This window comes from Chiloscyllium plagiosum, unplaced genomic scaffold (assembly GCF_037043375.1).
Source record: "Chiloscyllium plagiosum isolate Xiang-an unplaced genomic scaffold, Cpla_swu_hap1 HiC_scaffold_9, whole genome shotgun sequence".
NCBI classification, from domain to species: domain Eukaryota; kingdom Metazoa; phylum Chordata; class Chondrichthyes; order Orectolobiformes; family Hemiscylliidae; genus Chiloscyllium; species Chiloscyllium plagiosum.
Window position 1 is genome coordinate 51,709,276 of NW_028270147.1, and position 22,729 is coordinate 51,732,004.

The 22,729-nt window shown below is 40.8% G+C and overlaps 1 protein-coding gene across 3 annotated transcripts in view; it reads right to left on the minus strand.

Moving 5' to 3' along the window:
• The window catches only part of patj (PATJ crumbs cell polarity complex component), a 405,565-nt gene that overhangs the window by 221,828 nt on the left and 161,008 nt on the right, over positions 1–22,729 (minus strand). For 2 of the 3 annotated variants that reach the window (XM_043699258.2, XM_043699256.2), the window contains one exon: positions 14,241–14,306. The exons of the other annotated variant lie outside the window; for it this stretch is intronic. In XM_043699258.2, coding sequence (XP_043555193.2) covers positions 14,241–14,306 — 66 coding nt within the window. The remainder of the gene's footprint in view (positions 1–14,240; positions 14,307–22,729) is intronic. 3 annotated transcript variants of the gene reach the window in all.

Sequence of the window (22,729 nt, forward strand, 5' to 3'; positions counted from 1 at the left end):
ATTTGATGATTGCACAATGTTCAGCACCATTCATGATTCCTCAGACACTAGAGCAGTTCATGTAGAAATGGCGGAACATCTGGACAATATTCAGACTTGGGCTGACAAATAGCAAATAATATTTGCGGCACAAATGACCATTTCTAAACAAGAAAAACCTAACCATCACCTTTTGATATTCAATAGCATAGCCAATGCTGAATCCCCCAGTATCAACATCCAGAGGGGTTAGCGCTGATGAGATACTAAAGGAAACTTGCCACATAAATACTGTGGTTACAAGAGTAAATCAGAGGCTAGAAATCTTGCAAGCAATAACTCAACTGTTGCCTACCCAAACCCTGTCCATCACCTCCAAGGCACAAGTCCGAAGTGTGATAGAATATTCCCCACTTGCCTGGATGAGTACAGCTCCAAAATACTTCAAGAAGCTTGATATCATATGGGATAAAGCACCCACTTGACTGGCATCAACATCCACAGATATTCTGGGATGGCAAGAATGGCCTATGATGTGAGACTGGATCAGTTAAGACTATATTCACTGGAGTTTAGAAGGATGAGACGGGTTCTCATAGAAACCTATAAAATTCTATCAGGACTAGACAGGGTAATAGTTTGAAGGACGCTTCGGATGACTGAAAAATCCATAACTACAAATCATAGGTGAAGGATACAGGGTAGACTATTTAGGATTGAGAATGAGAGCTTTCTTAAGACAGAGAATGGTGTAACTATGGAATTTTCCTCAGCAGAAAGTAGCTGAGACCAAACATTATATATTTTCAAGGATATAGTTCTTAGCGATAAAGAGGTATTGGGAGAAAGTGGAACAGGGTACAGAGTTGGATGATCTACTATGATCATATTGAATGGCCTACTCCTGGCCTTATGTTGCTATTCACTCCCTCCAACACCAATGCTTGGTAGCAACAGAGTGCATCATCTACATGATTCATTGTAGAAATTCACCAAGGCTCCTCAGACAGTACCTTCCAAACACACAACCACTACCATCTATTAGGACAATGGTAGTAGATCCATAGGAACACCACCATCTGCAAATTCCCCTCCAAGTCATTCACCACCATGACTTGGAAATGTATTGCCATGCCTTCACTATCACAAGGACAAAATCCTGAAACTACTTCTCATGGCATTGTGGGTCTATCTATATGAAATGACTACATTGATTCTAGAAGCCAGCTCCCCACTATCTCATCAAGGGCAATTCAGATAGACATAGATGCTGGGCCTGCCAATGATGCCCATATGAATAATTATAGTTAATAGAGTTCAATTTGATCTTGCTACAATGCCTCAAATGGCTATGAGTATAATTAAAAGTGTAGGTAAATCCATCACTGTTAGGAGAATGAGTACCCACTCCAGAATTCTCAGCTGAAAATGTAATCATGTTGATCATCTTCAACAAGTTGTGGTCTTTCTTCAATTTCTCCAGCAGTTGCAAGCACATTAGTTAATCTGCAGTAAAAAGTTTGCATAGTCCCAACACAGCTTAGAGGGGACACTCTCATCTCTGAGGTAGAAGATTCTGGGTAGAAATTGCACTCCAAAGACCTGAGTATTTACTCTGAGATGCTTTTTCAATCCAGTAATGAGGGAGTTATACCTTTCCAACTAGACGTCAAACTGAGCCCCGTATCTGTTGTCTTTGGTCTACACACATAGAACAATATGGACCGGGTGCTGGTAGGTGGGACTAGATTGGGTTGGGATATCTGGTCGGCATGGACGGGTTGGACTGAAGGGTCTGTTTCCATGCTGTACATCTCTATGACTCTATGTACATAGATCCCTAAAAGTTGCCACCCAGGTGGATAGTGCTGTTAAGACCTTCCCTCCATACCAGGCAACATCCTGGTAAACCTCCTCTGCACCTTTTCCAATGCTTCCACATCCTTCCCGAAATATGGGGACCAGAACTGTGCATAATATTCCAAGTGTGGTCGCACCAGGGTTTTGTGTAGTTGCAGCATGATATTGCAGCTCCGGAACTCAATCCCTCTACGAATGAAACCTAACACACCATATGCCTTCTTAACAGCACTATCCACCTGGGTGGCAACTTTTAGGGATCTATGTACATAGAGCCATAGAGATGGACAGCATTGAAACAGACCCTTCGGTCCAATCCGTCCATGCCGACCAGATATCCCAATCCAATCTAGTCCCACCTACCAGTACCCGGCCCATATCCCTCCAAACCCTTCCTATTCATATAACCATCCAAATGCCTCTTAAATGTTGCAATTGTACCAGCCTCCACCACATCCCCTGGCAGCTCATTCCATACACATACCACCCTCTGTGTGAAAGCGTTGCCCCGTAGGTCTTTTTTATGTCTTTCCCCTCTCACCGTAAATGTCTTTCCCCTCTCTATGCCCTCTAGTTCTGGACTCCCCGATCCCAGGGAAAACACTTTGTCTATTTATCCTATCCATGCCCCTCATAATTTTGTAAACCTCTATAAGGTCACCCCTCAGCCTCCGACGTTCCGGGGAAAACAGCCTCAGCCTGTTCAGCCTCTCCCTGTAGCTCAGATCCTCCAACCCTGGCAACCTCCTTGTAAATCTTTTCTGAACCCTTTCAAGTTTCACAACATCTTTCTGATAGGAAGGAGACCAGAATTGCACGCAATAATCCAGTAGTGGCCTAACCAACTGCACATCCACACTACCAAGAATCTTTCCATTGATCCAGTACTCTGCCTTCCTGTTATTCTTCCCAAAGTGCATCACCCCATTTGCATTGAACTCCATTTGCCACCTCTCAGACCAATTCTGCAGTTTATCCAAGTCCCCCTGCAACCTGTACACTCTTCCACACTGTCCACTACTCCACCGACTTTAATGTTGTCTAATCTGTCCACCTATGCCTGCATCTAAGTCATTTATAAAAATGACAAACAGCAGTGGTCCTAAAACAGATCCTTTGGCACACCACTAGTAACCGAACTCTCAGCTGAATATTTTCCATCAACCACCACTCACTGCTTTCTTTCAGAAAGCCAAACTATTAAATCACCCTCAATTCCATTCCTCTGCATTTTCTCCAACAGCCTACCATGTGGAACCTGATCAAAGGCTTTACTGAAGTCCATGTATACCACGTCACTGCCCTACCCTCATCTACATGCTTGGTCACCTTCTCAAAAAACTCAATGAGGTTTGTGAGACACGACTTGCCCTTGGCGAAACCATGTTGACTATCTGCTTGCTCGATGATTATAAATCTTATCTCTTATAATCCTTTCCAAAACCTTTCCTACAACAGAAGTAAGGCTCACGGGTCTATAATTAACTGGGTCATCGCTACTGCACTTCTTGAACAAAGGCACAACATTTGCAATCCTCCAGTCCTGAGGTACTAAACCTGTAGACAATGACGACTCAAATATCAAAGCCAAAGGCTCTGCTATCTCCTCCCTAGCTTCCCAGAGAATCCTCAGATAAATCCCATCCGGCCCAGGGGACTTGTCTACTTTCACTCCAAGAATTGAAAACACCTGTTCATAACTAACCTCGATCCTTTCTAGTCTAATATCTCGTACCTCATTGTTCTCCTCCACAATGTTGTCCTTTTCCTGAGTGAAAAACATGTTACAATAGAACTTTCTGAGGAGGAACAGGAGAGTCTACTGGTGTTCTGGATGGCATTCAGTCTTCAAACAGCATCATTAAGACAGATGATCAAATAGGTATCCTATTGCTGTTTGTGGATCCTTGCTGTGCATATTACTGGAAAACAATGACGACACTTTCAGAAGTACTTAATTAGCTGTGATGCATTTTGGGATGTCTTGGGATGTGAAAGGCAAGATATAAATGCAAACAACAATCTAAATCAGATATCTGCTCGTACCCCGTATCCTTCCTCAATCGATTTTTGTCAGCCATAGGTAATCTCATTTTTAAAATTAACAATGATCTACTTTCAACTGCAGCTTAAAAGAATCCCAAACTTCGACCACCTTAACTGTGTCCAAATGTTTTCCTTCATGCACTGAAAAGGTCTGAATCTAACTTGTTGACATGCTTCTTAATCTTAGACATGCTATGGAACAGAATTTTTATCAAATATAGTTAATTTTTAAAATACAAATTTAATTCATTCTAATGTAGTCAAGTGGTTGTGAATATTCACAGCCTAAGTTTTCAAGCGAACATATCTTTCCAAATTACAAAATATGCAATATTTAGCCGATCACACTCAGTTTGAGCCCTGATGGTAGAATAGACCACAATGACTCAATTTTCCAATCTGCATAAGTTGCAAAGCAGTGTCTGCAGCAGAGAGTTTGTGGTCTTAGAAAATTCACCTATCAAGGAGAAACTACCCTGGAACAAAAGCTTACAAAAGATATAGCAGCTTCCTGAGTAACACATATCTTTTATTTCTTGATGATCTATCCCTGTTCATGAATGCTCGTGCACTAGTGCAAAAAGTTTCAACATTCCTGCCAACATATGGAAGTATTGGATCCCCTTCGCCTACTGTTAATCTTTTGTTTCAACACATAGTCATAGAGATGTACAGCACAGAAACAGACACTTCAGTCCAACTCATCCATGCTGACCAGATATCCCAACCCTAACTAGTCCCACCTGCCAGCACCCGGTATCCTTCCAAACCTTTCCTATTCATACATCCATCCAGATGCCTTTTAAATGCTGCAATTGTACCAGCCTCCACCATTTCCTCTGGCAGCTCATTCCATACATGCACCACCCTCTGCATTACATAGTTGCCCCTCAGGTCTCTTTTATATCTTTCCCCTCTCACCCTCAACCTATGCCCTCTAGTTCTGAACTCCCTCACACCAGGGAAGAGACTTTGTCTATTTATCCTATCCATGCCCCTCATGATTTTATAAACCTCTATAAGGTCACCCTCGCTCCAGGGAAAACAGCTCCAGCCTATTCAACTTCTCCCTTTAGCTCAAATCCTCCAACCATGGAAACATCCTTGTAAATCTTTTCTGAACCCTTTCAAGTTTCACAACATCCTTCCGATAGGAAGGAGACCAGATTTGCATGCAATATTCCAAAAATGGCTGAACCAATGTCCTGTGCAGCCACAACATGACCTCCCAACTCCTGTACTCAATATTCTGACCAATAAAGGAAAGCATACCAAACGCCTTCTTCACTATCCTATCTATCTGCGACTCCACTTTCAAGGAGCTATGAACCTGCATTCCACAGTCTCTTTGTTCATCGACACTCCCTATGACCTTACCATTAAGTGTATAAGTCCGGCTAAGATTTGCTTTCCCAAAATGCAGCACCTCACATTTATCTAAATTAAACTGCATCTGCCACTTCTCAGCCCACTGGCCCATCTGATCAAGACTCCTTTATAGTCTGAGATATCCACTTTGCTGTCCACTACACCTTCAATTTTGGTGTCATCTACAAACTTATTAAGTATACCTCTTATGCTCACATCCAAATCATTTATATAATCGATGAAAAGAAGTGGACCCAGCACAGATCCTTGTGGCACACCACTGGTCACAGGTCTCCAATCTGGAAAGCAACTCTCCACCACCACCCTCTGTCTTTTACCTTCGAGCCAGTACTGTATCCAAATGGCTAGTTCTGCCTGAATTTCATGTGATCTAACCTTGCTAACTGGTCTACCATGAGGAACCTTGCAGAATGCCTTACTGAAATCCTTACAGATCAGGTCCTCCACCCTGCTTTCATCAATCGCCTTCATTATCTCTTCAAAAAAACTCAATCAAGTTAGTGAGACACGATTTCCCAAGCACAAAGCCATGTTGACTATCCCATCCTTGCCTTTCCAAATACATGTAAATCCTGTCCGTCAGGATTCCCTCCAACAACTTGCCCACTACCGACATCAGGCTCACGGGTCTCTAGTTCCCAGAATTGTCCTTACCATCTTTCTTAAATTGTGGCACCACGTTAGCCAACCTGCAGATTTCTGGCACATCGCCTGTGAGTGTCGAAGATACAAATATCTCAGCATGAGGCCCAGGAATCACTTCTCTAGCTTCCCACAGAGTTCTCGGGTACACCTGATCAGGACCCGCAGATTTATCCACCTTTATGTACATTATGTATTTGCATTTACATCATGAACATTACTTTCAACTACATTAAGTGATACACGATAGTTTGATCTGATTTGAAGGGAGACCAAGTGGACCATCCTACCTGTCATCCATGATGAGTTTACCTCCATTTAGCTTGCTAAACCAAAGTGAAGGATCGCAACCATTACACAGATATTGTGCAAACATATATGCTAAAAATTCTGCATACAAACTATGAACCAAACAAACAGATACTTAACACTGCAAGGAAATAATCTTTAAAAAGCAACATCCAAAAGAGAAAATGCCAGTATTGCTGTGATTTCATCGAAGTTGAACAGCTACAGAGATTTCTTCGAAAAGGAATCATCAAAGTCAACCTAGGCAATGATTGCCACAAGTGGTCACAGTTGAGAGGCAATGGAGGTTTGAGGTTAACACAAGATGAGCTATTGTGGTGACAGAAGATGAGCTATTGTGGTGACAGAAGATGAGCTACTGTGGTGACAGTAGATGAGCTATTGTGGTGACAACAGCAGCATAAAGTAAGAGAACAAGATGCTATTTTTATTCTGGGTAATCCAAAATGGAGAATGGGAAAAAAATTGTCGCTGTAAGAGCTGCTCCTTTTCAGAGGTATTTTAGGTATTGGAGGTCATTTTCTCAAATTCGAGGAGCAGCAATGACTGTTCGATGTGGTGTTGCATTGTTTTGGAATTTTGGGAGACAAAAGATCAAAAAGGACGAAGACAGACAAAGGCAGTAACCACAGGGTCAGAGAAAGAAACCGACACTGCTGTCTGACACAGAAGTGAATCTGCACAATTACTGCCTTTGCTGTTGAAATTCAAATATCTCTGGACATCAGATGTGTCTAAGAAAAGTTAACAACAGCAAAATCACAGCTGACCTTGAAGAAACCTATGTGGGAGAGCTCACAGCACAAGACCAGTTAAGTGCATAGTTCTTAAGTGTAACCTTGCTGTAAATCTACAGTAGTGAATAGTGTGGGTTCTTTCTTGATGAGATCTGTCTCATGATTAAATTTAAAAAATATAAACCATAAGTACTAAGTTAGCCTGGAGCAGTGTTATTTTTTAGAACAATAAGACGGTGCTATTTTCTGGGTCTATAGATTGTGAAGGAGCAAATATGGCCTTTAGTAAAGTAATGTGCTGTACCTGTTGGATGTGGGAGTTTAGGGAGAGTTTCCATGTTACTGATGATTATATCTGCAGGAAGTGTCTATGGTTGCAAATACGATCAGAATGCATGAATTGGTTGGAGCAGCAGTGAGAGGCAATAAGGAATTTACAGGAGCTAGTGGTGTGAGGGATGGCAGTTATCGGAAGGGAGGAAAACCACAGAAATGGTCAGGAAAATGGGTTAACTCCAGGAAAGGTAGGAGAGGGAGGCAAGTAGTGCAGAAGTCTCCTGTGGCTATCCCCATTTCAAATAAGGATACTGTTTTGGAAAATGTAGGGGGTGATCAACCCTCAGAGGAATGTAGCACAACCAGCTAGGTTTCTGGTACTGAGAATGGCTCTAATGTGGTGAGGGGTACATCAGGTTCCAAGCAATCGATTATAATAGGGGACTCCAGTCAGAGGCACAGACAGACGTTTCTGTGGCCAGCAGTGAGAAGTCAGAATGGCGAGTTGCCTCCCTGGTGCCAGGATCAAGGATGTCTCAGAGAGGGTACAGAATGTTCTCAAAGGGGAGAGGGAACAGCAGGAGGCTGTTGTACATGTTGGAACTAACGTGATAGGAAGGGGAAAGGATGAGATTCTGAAAGGAGGATACAGAAAATTAGGCAGGAATTTAAAAAAGAAGGTCCACGAGGGTAGTAATATCCAGATTATTCCTGATGCTACGAGCTAGTGAGGGTAGGAATAGGAGGATAGAACAGATGAACATGTGGCAAAGGAGCTGGTGTTTGGGAGAAGGATTCATATTTTTGGATCATTGGAATCTTTTCTGGGGTGAACTGCACAAGGATGACGGATTTCACCTGAATTGGAGGGGGTCTAATATACTGGCAGGGAGATTTGCTAAAGCTGCCTAGCAGGATTTAAACTAGTAAGGTGGGGGGCAGTGGGATCCAAGGAAATAGTGAGAAAAGAGGCCAATCTGAGACTGGTACAATTGGGAAAAGGAACAAATCAAACAGTCAGTGCAGGCAGGGACAAAGCAGGGAACAAGGTTGGACAGATAAATTAAACTGCATTTATTTCAATGTAAGAGGCCTAACAGGGAAGGCAGATGAACTCAGGGCATGGTTAGGAATATGGGACTGGGATATCATAGCAATTGCAGAAACTTGGCTCAGGGATGGACAGGACTGGCAGCTTCATGTTCCGGGATAAAATGCTACAGGAAGGACAGAAAATGAGGCAAGAGAGGAGGGGGTGAGACGTTTTTGATAAGGGATAGCATTACAGCTGTACTGAGGGAGGATATTCCTGGAAATACATCCAAGGAGGTTATTTAGGTGGAACTGAGAAATAAGAAAGGGATAAACACCTTACTGGGATTGTATTATAGGCCCCCTAGTCAGCAGGAAATTTAGAATCAAACTTGTAAGGAGATTTCAGTTTTCTGAAAGAATAATAGGGTGGTTATGGTAGAGGATTTTAACTTTCCAAACATAGACTGGGACTGCCATATGTTAAGGGTTTAGATGGAAAGGAATTTGTTAAGTGTGTACAAGAAAACTTTCTGATGCGGTGTGTGGTTGTACCTACTAGAGAAGGTGCAAAACCTTACCTACTCTTGGGCAATAAGGCAAGGCAAGTGACGGAAGTGTCAGTGGGGGAACACTTTGGGGACAGCGACCATAATTCTGTTAGTTTTAAAATAGTGATGGAAAAGAATAGAGCAGATCTAAAATGTTGAAGCAAGGCCAATTTTGACAATGTTAGGCAAGAACTTAAAAAAGTTGATTGGGGCAGATGTTTAATGGCAAAGGGATAGCTGGAAAATGGGAAGCCTTCAGAAATGAGATCATCAGAATCAAGAGACAGTATATTCCTGTTAGGGTGAAAGGCTATGCTGATAGGTGCAGGGAATGCTGGATGATGAGAGAAATTGATTTTATGGTTAAGAGAAAGAAGGAAACATATGTCAGGTGCAGACAAGAGAGAGCAAATGAATTCTCAGAAGAGTATAAAGGATGTAGGAGTATACTTAAGAGGGAAATCAGGAGGGGAAAAAAGGAACATGATCTAGCTTTGGCAAGTAGGGTTAAGGCAATGTACTTGTGGAACCGCAGGAGATGGGGGAGATACTAAACGAGTATTTTGCATCAGTGTTTACTGTGCAGAGGGACATGGAAGATATAGAATGTGGGCAAATAATTATGAAATCTTGAAAATGTCAATATTACTGAGGAAGTGGTGTTGGATGTCTTGAAATGCATAAAAGTGGATAAATCCCCAGGACCTGATCAGGTATACCCTAGAAGTCTGTGGGAAGCTAGGAAAGTGATTGCTGGACCCCTTGCTGAGATAATTGCATCATGGACAGTCACAGACAAGGTGCCTGAAGACTGGAGACTGGCTAAAATGGTTCCACTACTTAAGAAAGATGGTAAGGAAAAGCCAGGGAACTATAGACCAGTGAGCCTGACTTCGGTGGTGGGCAAGTTGTGGAGGGAATCCTGAGAGACAGGATTTATCTGTATTTGGAAAGGCAAGGGCTAATTAGGATAGTCAATATGGCTTTGTACATGGGAAATCATGTCTCCCGAACTTGAATGAGTTTTTTGAAGAAGTAACAAAGAGGATTATGAGTGCAGAACAGTGCACGTGATCTATATCGACTTCAGTAAGGCGTTCAACAAGGTTCCTCATGGTAGATTCGTGAGCAAGATCTTATGGAGTCCAGGGAGAACTAGCCATTTGGATACAGAACTATGGTAGTTACTAAGTTTGCAGATGACATCCAAATTGGATGTGTAGTGGACAGCAAAGGAGGTTACCTTGGAATACAATGGGATCTTGATCAGATGTGCCAATGGGCTGAAGAGTGGTAGATGGAGTTTATGTAAATGTGAGGCACTACATTTTGGAAAGGCAAATCAGAGTCAAACTTATACACTAATGTACAGGTGAGTGTTGCTGAACAAAGAAACCTTGGAATGCAAGGTAAGAGTTCCTTGAAAGTGGAGTCGCAGGTAGATAGGATAGTGAAGACAGCATTGGGTGTAGGAGTTGAGAGATCATGTTGTGACTATACAGGACATTGGCTAGGCTAATTTTGTAATCCTGTCTGCAACTCTGGTCTGCCTCCTATTGGAAGGATGTTGTGAAACTTGAAAGGGTTTAGAAACAATTTACAAGGATGTTGCCAGATTTGGAGGATTTGAGCTATAGGAAGAGGCTGAATAGGCTGGGGCTGTTTTCCCTGAAGCATCTGAGCTGAGGGGTGACCTTGTGGAGGTCTAGAAAATCATGGCGGATTTCGATAGGGTAAACAGACAAAGTCTTTTCCCTGGGGTGGGGGAGTCCAGAATTAGACAGCATATGTTTAAGGTGAGAGGGGAAAAATCTAAAAGGAACCTAAGGGGCAACATTTTCACGTAGAGGGTGGCACTACACCTCCAATTTTGGTGTATGGAATGAACAGCCAGAGGAAATGCTGAAGACTGGTACAATTACAACATTTCAAAGGAATCTGGATGGGTATATGAATAGGAAGGGTTTGGAGGGAAAAGGGCCAAGCACTTGAAAATGGGAGTAGATTAAGTTAGGATATCTGGTCAGCACGGACGAGTTGGACCGTAAGGTCTGTTTCCGTACTGTACATCTCTATGACTCTTTAACGCCCTGAAAGGTGAAAGCTTTAAATAACAAAGAGCTGGTTTCTTGCAAGAAGAATTAATTCAAAGAATATTCATCAAGTCTTCTGAAAATGTTCATGCTATGCTCCTGCTAACGAGTAAAAGTATCATCATGGTAATTCGCATCAATGACATTCACTTTTCTTTTCTTTTAAATTTTTGCACTTTTTTCAAGAAGATTGCAAACGCTTTGGAAGGGCAGGGACAGTCTACATTGTGATCCAGAGGACATCACAACTAAATGGGACCTAGATGGGCCAGTTGGTCTTTTCCTGTATGACACTTCCATGCACTCCTATATTCACAAAGTATTGACAGTATACAAAGACATTACTGAAATCAACCTTTCAATCCAGAATATACGGTTCTCAGACATGTTGGGAATTGAAAATTATCCATAGTTAGAAGCTATGGCTTTTGATCTTAAATTCATCTTAATAGGTTTATTCACTGATTATTTCTTGCAGCATTTTTAATCTCACTTCTTTTTGGCATTGCTTCAAATGATTCACTTCCATAAAAATACAGTAAACATTAATAAGATATTCAAATATAAGGATATGAACACAACAATTTGTCCTTATGCTCTCTCCACCAAAAAGTCCACAAGGCTACTTGCATCCATGACTGCAAAATAGTAGCGGTCTACAGCTGCTCTAGCCCAAATTTCCTCACACAATTTAAATTCTCTTCACATTCATGGTTCAGTTAGGCATTGAATAACCTTTCTGACTCACTATAGGAAAGCTTGCACTCTGGACATTGTGATAGTATGAATGTTCTTTTAACTCTGAGTGAAGTCTGGAAGGGTCAATAGGATTAAGGAAAGAAAAGAGAAAAGGCCTTTCTTACATATGTAGTCATTACCAGTGATATATGATCACAGCCTTTCACTGCCATAGAGCCAAAAGGAGGATCTCTCAGCTTACTGGACTCCACAAACAACAGCCCCAACTTTGTGATCTCAGCAGTCCCTTCTTTGTGTACTCATAACTAGATGGTTGGGAGTAGGGGAAATGATGGTGGAGAAGAGAAAGATAAGGGTCTCCTGAACTTGAACGGATGACACACAGAGGAAACACTTTTGCAAACCACTTGTCCTAGAACACATCCTGCTGAGGTGTGCAAAATATAGAGGCATCAGCTTGCCATAAAAAAGGAACTGTAGTCATGAAGTGTTAGATGTTTGTTGGCATCAGTAACAAAGCAAACATGTGTTCCTCACTTTTGTGCACATGGATGTTGAAAAGGTTGTACACATTTCTCATAAATTGGACTTGTACTTTTCTGTCTGATTCACCCTTAACTCAAGCAGTAACACAGAATGCCATTGATTCATTTTTTTCTGCCCTGCGTGTAAAAGCCCATCTTTATTCTTTTTCAACTCCAAGCGAGTCATTTCCTGTTCCCTTACATCCATTCCCACTCACCACTTTCCATTTCTGGTATCCACACTGACCAACAATATAAATCAGTCCGATACCTCTCCATTTCTGTACCCAAATCATTAACCCATCTTCAAATTTAAAAACATTATCCTCCCTCTGACTATGCCAACTACTATCCCATCCCCAAACTGCCTTTCCTCGAAATCTTAGGATAGATTCTCACCTTTTAAGTTCATATTAATTTCTCCTGAACCTTTGTTTTACAATCCTCACACGGCATCAAAAAAGGCCATGTCTAATTCACATGAACAACATAATTTGTGAAATTAACATTGGTGCATTAAATCTTCCCCACCATCCACTTTCTCCCCTCCCCGCGCCGCCCCCCCCCCCCCCCCCCCAACCCCAATCTTTGTGTATCGTTTCATATATTCAAACACACTATTCTCCTCAAACACCTCTCCTACACTGCTCAAGCAGTGTGCCCTTAGCTGGTCCTACTCTTAATTAGGTGATAGTAGGCACACAAATGGTTTATTTGCCTGAGTCTTCATCATTATTCTATTCAGTCGCCGAAAGTTCGATTCTTGTCTTCCTCCTTTTCCTCAAATATTTTTCAGGACACCATATCTACTCTGATTTTTTAAAAATTCATTCACGGATTGAGGACTTTGCTGGCCTGACCAGCGTTTATTGTCCATCCCTCATTGCCAAGACGGCAGTTTAAGAATCAACCATACTGCTGTGGGACTGGAGTCACATGTGGATCAGACCGGGTAAGAATGGCAGTTTCCTTCCCTAAAGACCAAATGGGTTCTTCCAACAAAGGATTCACGATCAATATTAGACTCTGAATGCTAGATTTGTAGTGAATTGAAATTCCACCATCTGCCGTGGCGGGATTCGAACCCAGGTCCCCACGACATTACCTGAGCCTCAGGATTAATAGGCTAACGATAACACCACAAGCACCACGCCTTATCACCTAATTTTATTTCCTTTCTGGATTCCTAACTTTGCCTGTGCCATCAAGCTGTATGTGAGCCCTCCAGTGTTATGAGTTACTAATTCAACCAGTTTAAAATTAGGAAGGTCGAAACAATTGTGTTTAGTCCTCACTATAAATTGGCATTAGATCTACATCTGCTCCCTGCTTTTGCACCACTTGTACCTCTTGGCCATTGCCTTTTATTTTTGCAACCATGGTCGATTATATGATCCTAATTTAAGTGGCAACCACAAACGTTTTCCAACACAGCTGACTTTCAATAACATCACCAGAGTCTGATCCTGCCTCAGCCCATCTGCCACTGAAACACTCATGTCTTTGTCTGTCCAATATTTCCTCACTAACATTTATCTCAATCAACTTCAGCTCAGCCAAAACTCTGCAACCCATATCCAATTCACCATTGTGATCTGTTCAAAGTCTGGGCTTTTCTTCTCTCTGTAAAATCCCATAGGCCTTGCAAACCTTCCCTTCATTCCTCAAGCTCTCTGACTTCTTCTAAATTGAATGCCCCTCTGCTCCACTTCCTGCAACGCTTCCCCCCCCATCCGCCCCAAAAGCTCCACCAACATAACCCTGGCTTAGCAAGATGGCATTGCTTCCATATGATTGAAATTTGTTTTTATTGTTGTAAAAGGTCACTTCCTCTATCAGCTGGACAACTGTGCTAAAAAATACCCCAAAAACGACAGTGCATTAATAATTAGTTCATATGCAACTAACTATGCAATCCACGCTTTGAATCTATTCCTTCTAAAAGTCACACTTTTTAACCATGAAAGCAAAAATTATGTAACAGTATAGTTGCATACCAAACAACAGAAAAAGAGTTCTCATTCTGCAAAATATAATTCAACATGCAAAAATTCATCTTTAGTTAAATGGTTACCTATATCAAAATCTTCTGTAAGAGTTTACCTTTACTAGTTTTTTCCTTTCTCTTTCTTCCCTTTGTTTAGGTTTGCTTTGATGCACTGAGTATGGCTGTTAGAAATCCAAAAGAAACTCAGAATTAAATGATATCTTGTATTTTAATTCATGAAAAATACAACTTGGTTGTGTTGCATTATGGGCATTCAATTGCATCATTTTAACGATCAGAACTAATGCTTTTTGTTGCTTGTTATTCTTTCTGGTAGATAAAAACAAAACGATTCAAATCGAGATCACACGATATGAACAGCATCTTCCTTACCAAGGGTACAAAAAGCTTTGACAACTCTTTCCCACTGAATCTCCTCCCTGATTAAATCACAGCAAAACATACAAGAAATCATTATTCATATGTTATTCACAAGCATGTAAAACTAGATATTGAGAGCAGAATGGAACCCAGCACAAGTAAAAGGTTCACAACCTGAAGTGTTTACTCTATTTTCCTATTTAAATGTTGCCAGGTCTGCCTGATTATATCAGGCATTTTTATTTTTTTCATAATATCATTTCCAAACGTCATATAAATAATCCAATTTCTATTTATTAAACATCAGCCAAAGGTTGCCATTTTGCAGCCAGCATAGAGGTGAACAAATTTAATGGTGAATGATTCTCTACCCCAATGAAGAAAACACACCGAATTGAGCTCCAAACTGCTCAACAGCTGGCTGGTGAGCTTCTTGGGAAATTGCAAGCCATGATATTGAAACCCTGTGTTTCCAGAAGCTGCCAACTAATGAGAGATCGGCAGGATGTGGGTCATTCAAAACCATTTGTTACTCCTCTTAAATTAGGGAAAAGATCTGCACCCAAGATCATGTGGTGCACCAAGTCCCGTAAATTTAACCATACAACGTCCATTATTCACATGTTAAGCCATTCTCTAATCCTCCAATATGCCAGATAGGTAGTGCCTAAAATCATTACAACTTCCAAATATGTCTGCTGATGAAGGCATTGATGTGCATTGTGTACGGTTAATGCATGTAAGGTTCTGAATGAGCAAATTCAGATCCTAATGCTTTTTAAGGCTGTCACTGGTAGAGTGGTTGATTGGAGTCTAGGTCTTGGACTCAAATCAATTTTTTTTTGTACTGTGACTTGGACAAAATCGACTGGTAACAGTTCTTGATTTAAAAACAATTTTTTTAATCCTCATTTGCTTCTTTCATTATGAACTCACGTAAGGAGATGGCTGCTTGTTGGCAGGCACAAGGGTAATCTTGACATGTATTACATATAACAATTGTTCCAACTGCACTGAATTCCAAAGACAGTAAGGCCACTTTAATAAGTGCTTTTTGAGATTTTGCTTTCATAAATGATTTATCAATCATGACACCACCAAAAGTTGTATCACTTGGTGACACAAGCTCTTGAGGTATTGTCACAAAAGAAACTCAGTTTACAAATAGTTGATTCGTAGTAAAAATGTTAAGTAGTGCTGAAAATGACATTTTATCAAAAACTTAAGACAAAAAGACAAAATGCATCTTTTTTCAGCAATACTCGGGGACTCTCTTTGTAAAACATGTGGTACATATGGAACAAAGATGATGAATACTGCTATGAGACCACAAAACTTTGTGAACCATCTAAAGAATATGTTCTAACATTACTTTTTCCAAATTTATATGTCATCAGTGCCTCAACCATTCTTCTTTTCTGGAATCACAGAAGAATCATAGAATCCCTACAATGCAGAAAGAGGCCATTCAGCCCATGGAGTCTGCACTGACCCTTCAACGAGCATACCACTCAGATTTAACCTGTTTCCATAACCCCACATTTGCCATGGCTAATCCACCGACCCTGCACATGACTGGACACGACGGAGCAATTCAGCATGGCCAATCCACCTAACCTACACAACTTTCGACTGTAGGATGAAACTGAATCATTCAGTAGAAACCCACATAGATATGAGGAAAACGTGCAAACTCCACACAAATAGTCACCTAATGTTGGATTTGAACCTTGACCTCTAGCACTGTGTCACCATGCCATCTTTCACTGCTACTTCTAGTTGTCCTTTGTTTGTGCTAATGAAGTAAATTCAAATGCATGCTCTTCTTCTCACATAACTGTCTAAAACACCTTCCTTATACAATTCATCTGTATTGAGATCTCCACATTAGGAGGACTGAACAATTAGATGATCACTGAACAATGCCATTCTAAATCTGTAACCCTATCTTACTGATGGTTCGTCAGTTTAATTCATTCCTCTCACACACACCACTCCACCACCCGAATCATTAAAAGATATTAATAATGTGGGAATATCAGACAGCATTATCAACCTGTTAAAACCGATCATGTCACAATTTCAATAGCACCAATTTTAGTTATTACTTGTTCTTCTCATTCTTTAGAAGAGTGCTTACAGGATCCCAGAGTGAGAGAATTTAGATAATTTGAATTTGGAAGTAAATGGAATGTATCTCCATATTATATTGCTCACCTGCTAATTATTTAACTAGTAATTAGGGAACAAAGAAGCACACAGCACTTTTATTTTCATAATGCTGGCTTAACTCTTGTTCAACAAATGATCTCCTACAATTTCATATTCAGGAAACACTTGTGCATATTGCAAGTATCTCTGTATCAGCAAGAGCACACTAAAAAACAGGTTATCATTCTCTGCATGCTGACCTGAATGATGTGCAATAACTAAACATAATTATTCATATTATCTGTATAAGTCAAGTATGGTGCATTACTGACACTTCAACCCATGGATCAGAATGTAATTATCTCCAGAAATGCAGTATAATTAATGAATTTAAATCCGTGGGCAAACTCAAACTGGGATTTGAGCATCTTAAAGTCACTGCATGTGAAAGTTGAACAAAATCCAAAAAAGACTGATCAAATGGAAATGATACTGCACTACAAAACAAATAAACAATTTTATGCTTCAAGCAAAGTCTGGCGGCTACCTTAATGCATAAACTCAAGCTGATGGCACAATATGCATGAAAATGCAACATAAATTTAAAATTTTGCAGCACATCCTGCTCTCAAATCTATCCAAAAATTTAGTCTTCGGCACCTATTAAATCATTAAAATTTACAATTCCTTATTTCTTAAACACAGCATGGAAATGTGTTTGCAAAGTAAAATGGTATTAAGTATTAGTAAGGTCTAATTACATTGAAGAAATAAAATGCAAACATTTTTTAATTTCTTAAAAATCTAGAAATAATGTTTCATTTAATAGACAGCACGCAATTTATTTTAAATTAAAAGAGTACTTCCTGAATGGAGGAACTCTAGAACAAAAGTAGGAGGTCATTCAGCCACCAGGTCTGTGACAGAAGCCCTGCCTCCAAGCAAGACTCTGTTTTTATTTATTTAATATCTCATACAAGGAAAATTTTATAATAATGCAGCTACTAACAAACAGTTTTGCACTAGAATGCTGCAGTAATTCAACTATAACTGCTCCAGCAACCTAAAGCAAATTCTGTGACATGACTATATGGCACATTTTGAATTTTCATTTTCAGTGTGATGAATGTTTGGAAAATACTGTCTAGAACATGAAATTATTATTTAAAACATACACTGCATGTAACATCTGTTTTCTTAAGTAATAGTTAAATGACAAAGTTAGATGCTGAGTCTAAATTATTCTATTTCTGAGTCAGAAGAGGTGGTTTCAAGAATATGAGGGAATATTGCAGATCACAGGTGCTGTCTCTCAGATGAAGCAATGAGGTGCTAGCTGCCTGACTATATCGACATCAACTTTTGCTGAAGTGCAGGGCAAGTTCTTCCAGCACCCTGACCGACTTTTATTTCTCAATCATCATCAACAGAAACATGAAATAAATTCTATTCACTTTCTGTTGGACAACACTGCAGGCTGTTTTGCTAGTGCTGTTGGGGAGAATTTAAACTTACTAAGCAGAAAATATTAGAAAGCAGCATCAAGATACACAAAAATGTAAGGCAAGGGAGATAGCCAAAGTTCAGAACTGAAGTTTTGGGCGGCATGGTGGCACAATGGTTAGCACTGCTGTCTCATAGCGCCAGAGACCCGGGTTCAATTCCCGCCTCAGGTGACTGACTGTGTGGAGTTTGCACATTCTCCCCGAGTCTGCGTGGGTTTCCTCCGGGTGCTCCGGTTTCCTCCCACAGTCCAAAAAAATATGCAGGTTAGGTAAATTGGCCATGCTAAATTGCCCGGAGTGTGAGGTGAAGAGGTAAATGTAAGGGAATGGGTCTGGGTGGGTTGCGCTTCAGCAGGTCGGTGTGGACTTGTTGGGCCGAAGGGCCTGTTTCCACACTGTAAGTAATCTAATCTAGATGTCTGAGTAAGGGAGATTTTTAATGAAGTCTCAATCAGGATTTTACTGCATGCATGGGTTTATGATGGTCAGCTCAAATGTTAAATGTCCTAGTAACAAAGTGATGAGAAATGATTGGAAAGGAAAACAAGCAAAAGGAGTGGCATTTTGTCAATGAGACTATTCCAGTATTGGACAAAAAAAATCATTCAGAGAGTTAAGGTCAGATTTGATTTGGCTAAAGATTAAGAAGAATGTCATTATATTCATCAGCATAACATATGGGCCACCAGCTAGTGGGATTTATAGAGAGATATGAACATCATGGAGTACTTTTAATAGGGAACATAATCATCCATATATTGAATAAAATAGCAGTAGTGTAAGGGGTCAAGACGGACAGGTGTTTGGAAGATTTTTCCACAGCAATGTGCATTCTGTTCAATAAGAAAGGAGGCACAGCCAGGCCTGATAATGAGTTAGGCTGCGTAGATGAGTGAGGACCATTTAGGGGACAGTGATCATTGTATCATGAGGTTTAGAATGGTGATAGAAAATTAGTTTGGTCAATCCACAGTAAGAAAAGTGAAAGTAAAAGTAGAGTCACAGAGATGGACAGCACAGAAACAGACACGTTGGTCCAACCCATCCATGCCGACCAGATATCCCAACCCAATCTAGTCCCACCTGCCAGCACCCGGCCCATATCCCTCCAAACTCTTCCTATTCATACACCCATCCAGATGCCTTTTAAATGTTGCAATTGTATCAGCCTCCACCACTTCCTCTGGCAGCTCGTTCCATACACGTACCACCCTCTGCACGAAAAAGTTGCCCCTCAGGTCTCTTTTATATCTTTCCCCTCTCACCCTGAACCTATGCCCTCTAGTTCTGGACTCCCCGACCCCAAGGAAAAGACTTTGTCTATTTATCCTATCTATGCCCCTCATAATTTTGTAAACCTCAATAAGGCCCCTCAGCTTCCAACAGTCCAGAGAAAACAGCCCCAGCTTGTTCAGCCTCTCCCTATAGCTCAAATCCTCCAACCCTGACAACATTCTTGTAAATCTTTTCTGAAACCTTTCAAGTTTCACAACATTGATCCGATAGGAAGGAGACCAGAATTGCACGCAATATTCCAGAAGTGGCCTAACTAATGTCCTATACAACCACAACATGACCTCTCAACTCCTATACTTAATACCAATAAAGGAAAGCATACCAAACACCTTCTTCACTATCCTATCTACCTGCGACTCCACTTTCAAGGAGCTATGAACCTGCACTCCAAGGTCTCTTTGTTCAGCAACACTCCCTTGGACCTGTAAGGACCATTAACTGTATAAGTCCTACTAAGATTTGCTTTCCCAAAATGCAGCACCTCGCATTTATCTGAATTAAACTCCATCTGCCACTTCTCAGCCCATTGGCCCATCTGATCAAGATCCTGTTGTAATCCGAGGTAACTTTCTTCACTGTCCACGACACCTCCAAACTTACTAACTGTACCTCTTATGCTACCACCCAACGCAGCTCCGATCCTTTTGGCACTCCACTGGTCACGGGCCTCCAGACTGAAAAACAACCCTCCACCACCACCCTCTGTCTTCTACCTTTGAGCCAGTTCTGTATTCAAATGGCTAGCTCTCCCTGTATTCTGTGATATCTAACCTTGCTAACCAGTCTCACATGGGGAACCTTGTCGAATGCCTTACTGAAGTCCAGATAGATCACATTTACCGCTCTGACCTCATCAATCCTCTTTGTTACTTCTTCAAAAAACTCAATCAAGTTTGTGAGACATGACTGCCAACGCACAAGTATATCCAAGTATATGTACTTGACTATCCAAGTATATGTACATCCTGTCCCTCAGGATTCCCTCCAACAACTTGCCCACCACCGACGTCAGGCTCACTGGTCTATAGTTCCCTGGCTTGTCCTTACCATCCTTCTTAAACAGTGGCACCACGTTAGCCAATCTCCAGTCTTCCAGCACCTCACCTGTGACTATCGATGATACAAATATCTCAGCAAGAGGCCCAGCAATCACTTCCCTAGCTTCCCACAGAGTTCTCAGGACATGATCAGGTCCGATAGAGTCATGCAGCATGGATAGAGACTTTTCAGTCCAACCAGCCCACATCAACCATATTCCCAAACTAAATTAGTCCCACCTGCCTGCACTTGGCCCATATTTCTCCAAAACTTTCCTATTCATGTACTTAGCTAAATATTAAGTTGCCATAGTCCCAAAGAACTATAGGGCTTCCTTTCATAACAGAGATGGCTGGTGATGGTTTAACGTAAGAGTCACCACACCTTAGGTAAGGGTTGAGGTTGAGAAATGAGGATCTTTATGGTGATCTCAGCTGGATGAGAATTGAACCTGTTTTGTTGGCATCAGTCTGCATTGCAAATCAACTGTCCAGCCAACTGAGCTAAATGGTGTCCAGAGTAAAAATAATCAACTAGCAGAGAGCAGAATTCAATCAGCAACAACAGAGCTATGCGGGACAGAATGGAATGAAAGAGAGGTGCAAAAAATCAGTAGCTGATAATTCCATCAAAAGGAAAGTAGGATAAAGAAATATAGACTCCCAGTCAAGAAGAAAAAGTGTATTTATGATTGTGTCAGATTGAAATCCAAACCGAATACAAAAGGTTCAGAAAGGGAGGTGAGAAAGCAAATGGATGAAGCAAAGAGAGATTAAGAAAAAGATTACCAGCTAAAATAAAATGAAATCCCAAAGTCTCTAATAAGCACAGCAATCATAAAAGGGTGGTAAAAAGAGGAGTAGAGCCGAGTAGGGACCACACAGAGAATGAGCTGCTGGGAGGCAGATGAAACTTGATGCAGAGATATTTGATGCAGAGGTGTGAGGTAATATACTTCAGTATGAGAACATGGTGAGACTGTAAAATATGGGGTGCTATTCTGAAGGGTGGGCATAAAGTTGAATAAATACTTCGCATTTATCCTTACCTATGAGACCGATTCTCCCATGGTAACTGAGAAAGAAATTCAATCACCAGAAGGATTTAAAATTTAAAAGAAGTATTACTGGATTAAGTTAGGATATGAGGCATCGAAAGATATGGAAGCAAGTTGGACTGAAACATTGCAGAGATACTGGGCATTATTTTCAGTCTTCCCTGGATTTGGAGAGGTAGTAGAAGAATGGACAAGTGTCAACAATACACCTTTGTTCAAAAAAAGGTTCTAAACGTCAGCCAGCCGTCTAGTCAGTTTAACTTCAGTATTGGGGAAACTTCCACAAACAATTAATCAGGATAGAATTATGGAAAACTGTGGGTTTCAGAGAAGTCAGCATAGATTTGGAAGGCAAAATTGTGTCTCACTAACAAGTTGGAGTTTTGAAGAGGAAACAGAGATGGTTGATGAGAGGAAGGACATTGATATATTACATGGACTTCCAAAAGCTGCTTGGTACAGTGCCACATGACAGATCTGTGGGGTAAGTTATAGATCGTGGAACAAAAGGGGCAGTAGCAGTGTGGATGCAAAATTGGATGAGATATAAGATGCAGAAAGTAATAGTTAATGGATATTTTCTGGACTGGAAGAAGGTTTGTAGTGGAGGTCCCCAGGATCAATATTGGAACACTTGCTTGTCCTCATACAATTGTCCACACTGTGTGTACAGGGAACAGTTTCAAGGTTTGCAGACTTTGAGAGGAAAATTAGAGAGCCTTATAAATTCTAAGCAGAACACAGAAGAATATCAAAAGGACATTGACACATTGGTAGAATGGACGGATAAGTAGCAGATGAAGTTTAAGGCAATACATTTCAGTACAAGGAACATGTACACTCAGTACTAAATAAGGAGTACTATTTTAAAAAGTGTGCAAGAGCAGTAAGTTCTGGGTGTATGTGTACATGAGTTATTAAAGGTGGCAGGACAGGCAGAACAAGCTGTGAACAGAGCATTCAGAATTCGAGGCTACATTAACAAAGTGTATAAGAACAAGAAGGTTACAATGAATTTACATAAGACACTGATTAGACCCCAGCTAGATTATTATGTATAATTCTAGGCGATACACAATAGGAAGGGTGTAAGTACATGGGCCATATATATATATATATATATATATGGAGAGAGAGAGAGAGAGAAAACATAAAATAACAAGTAAATACTAAAAAC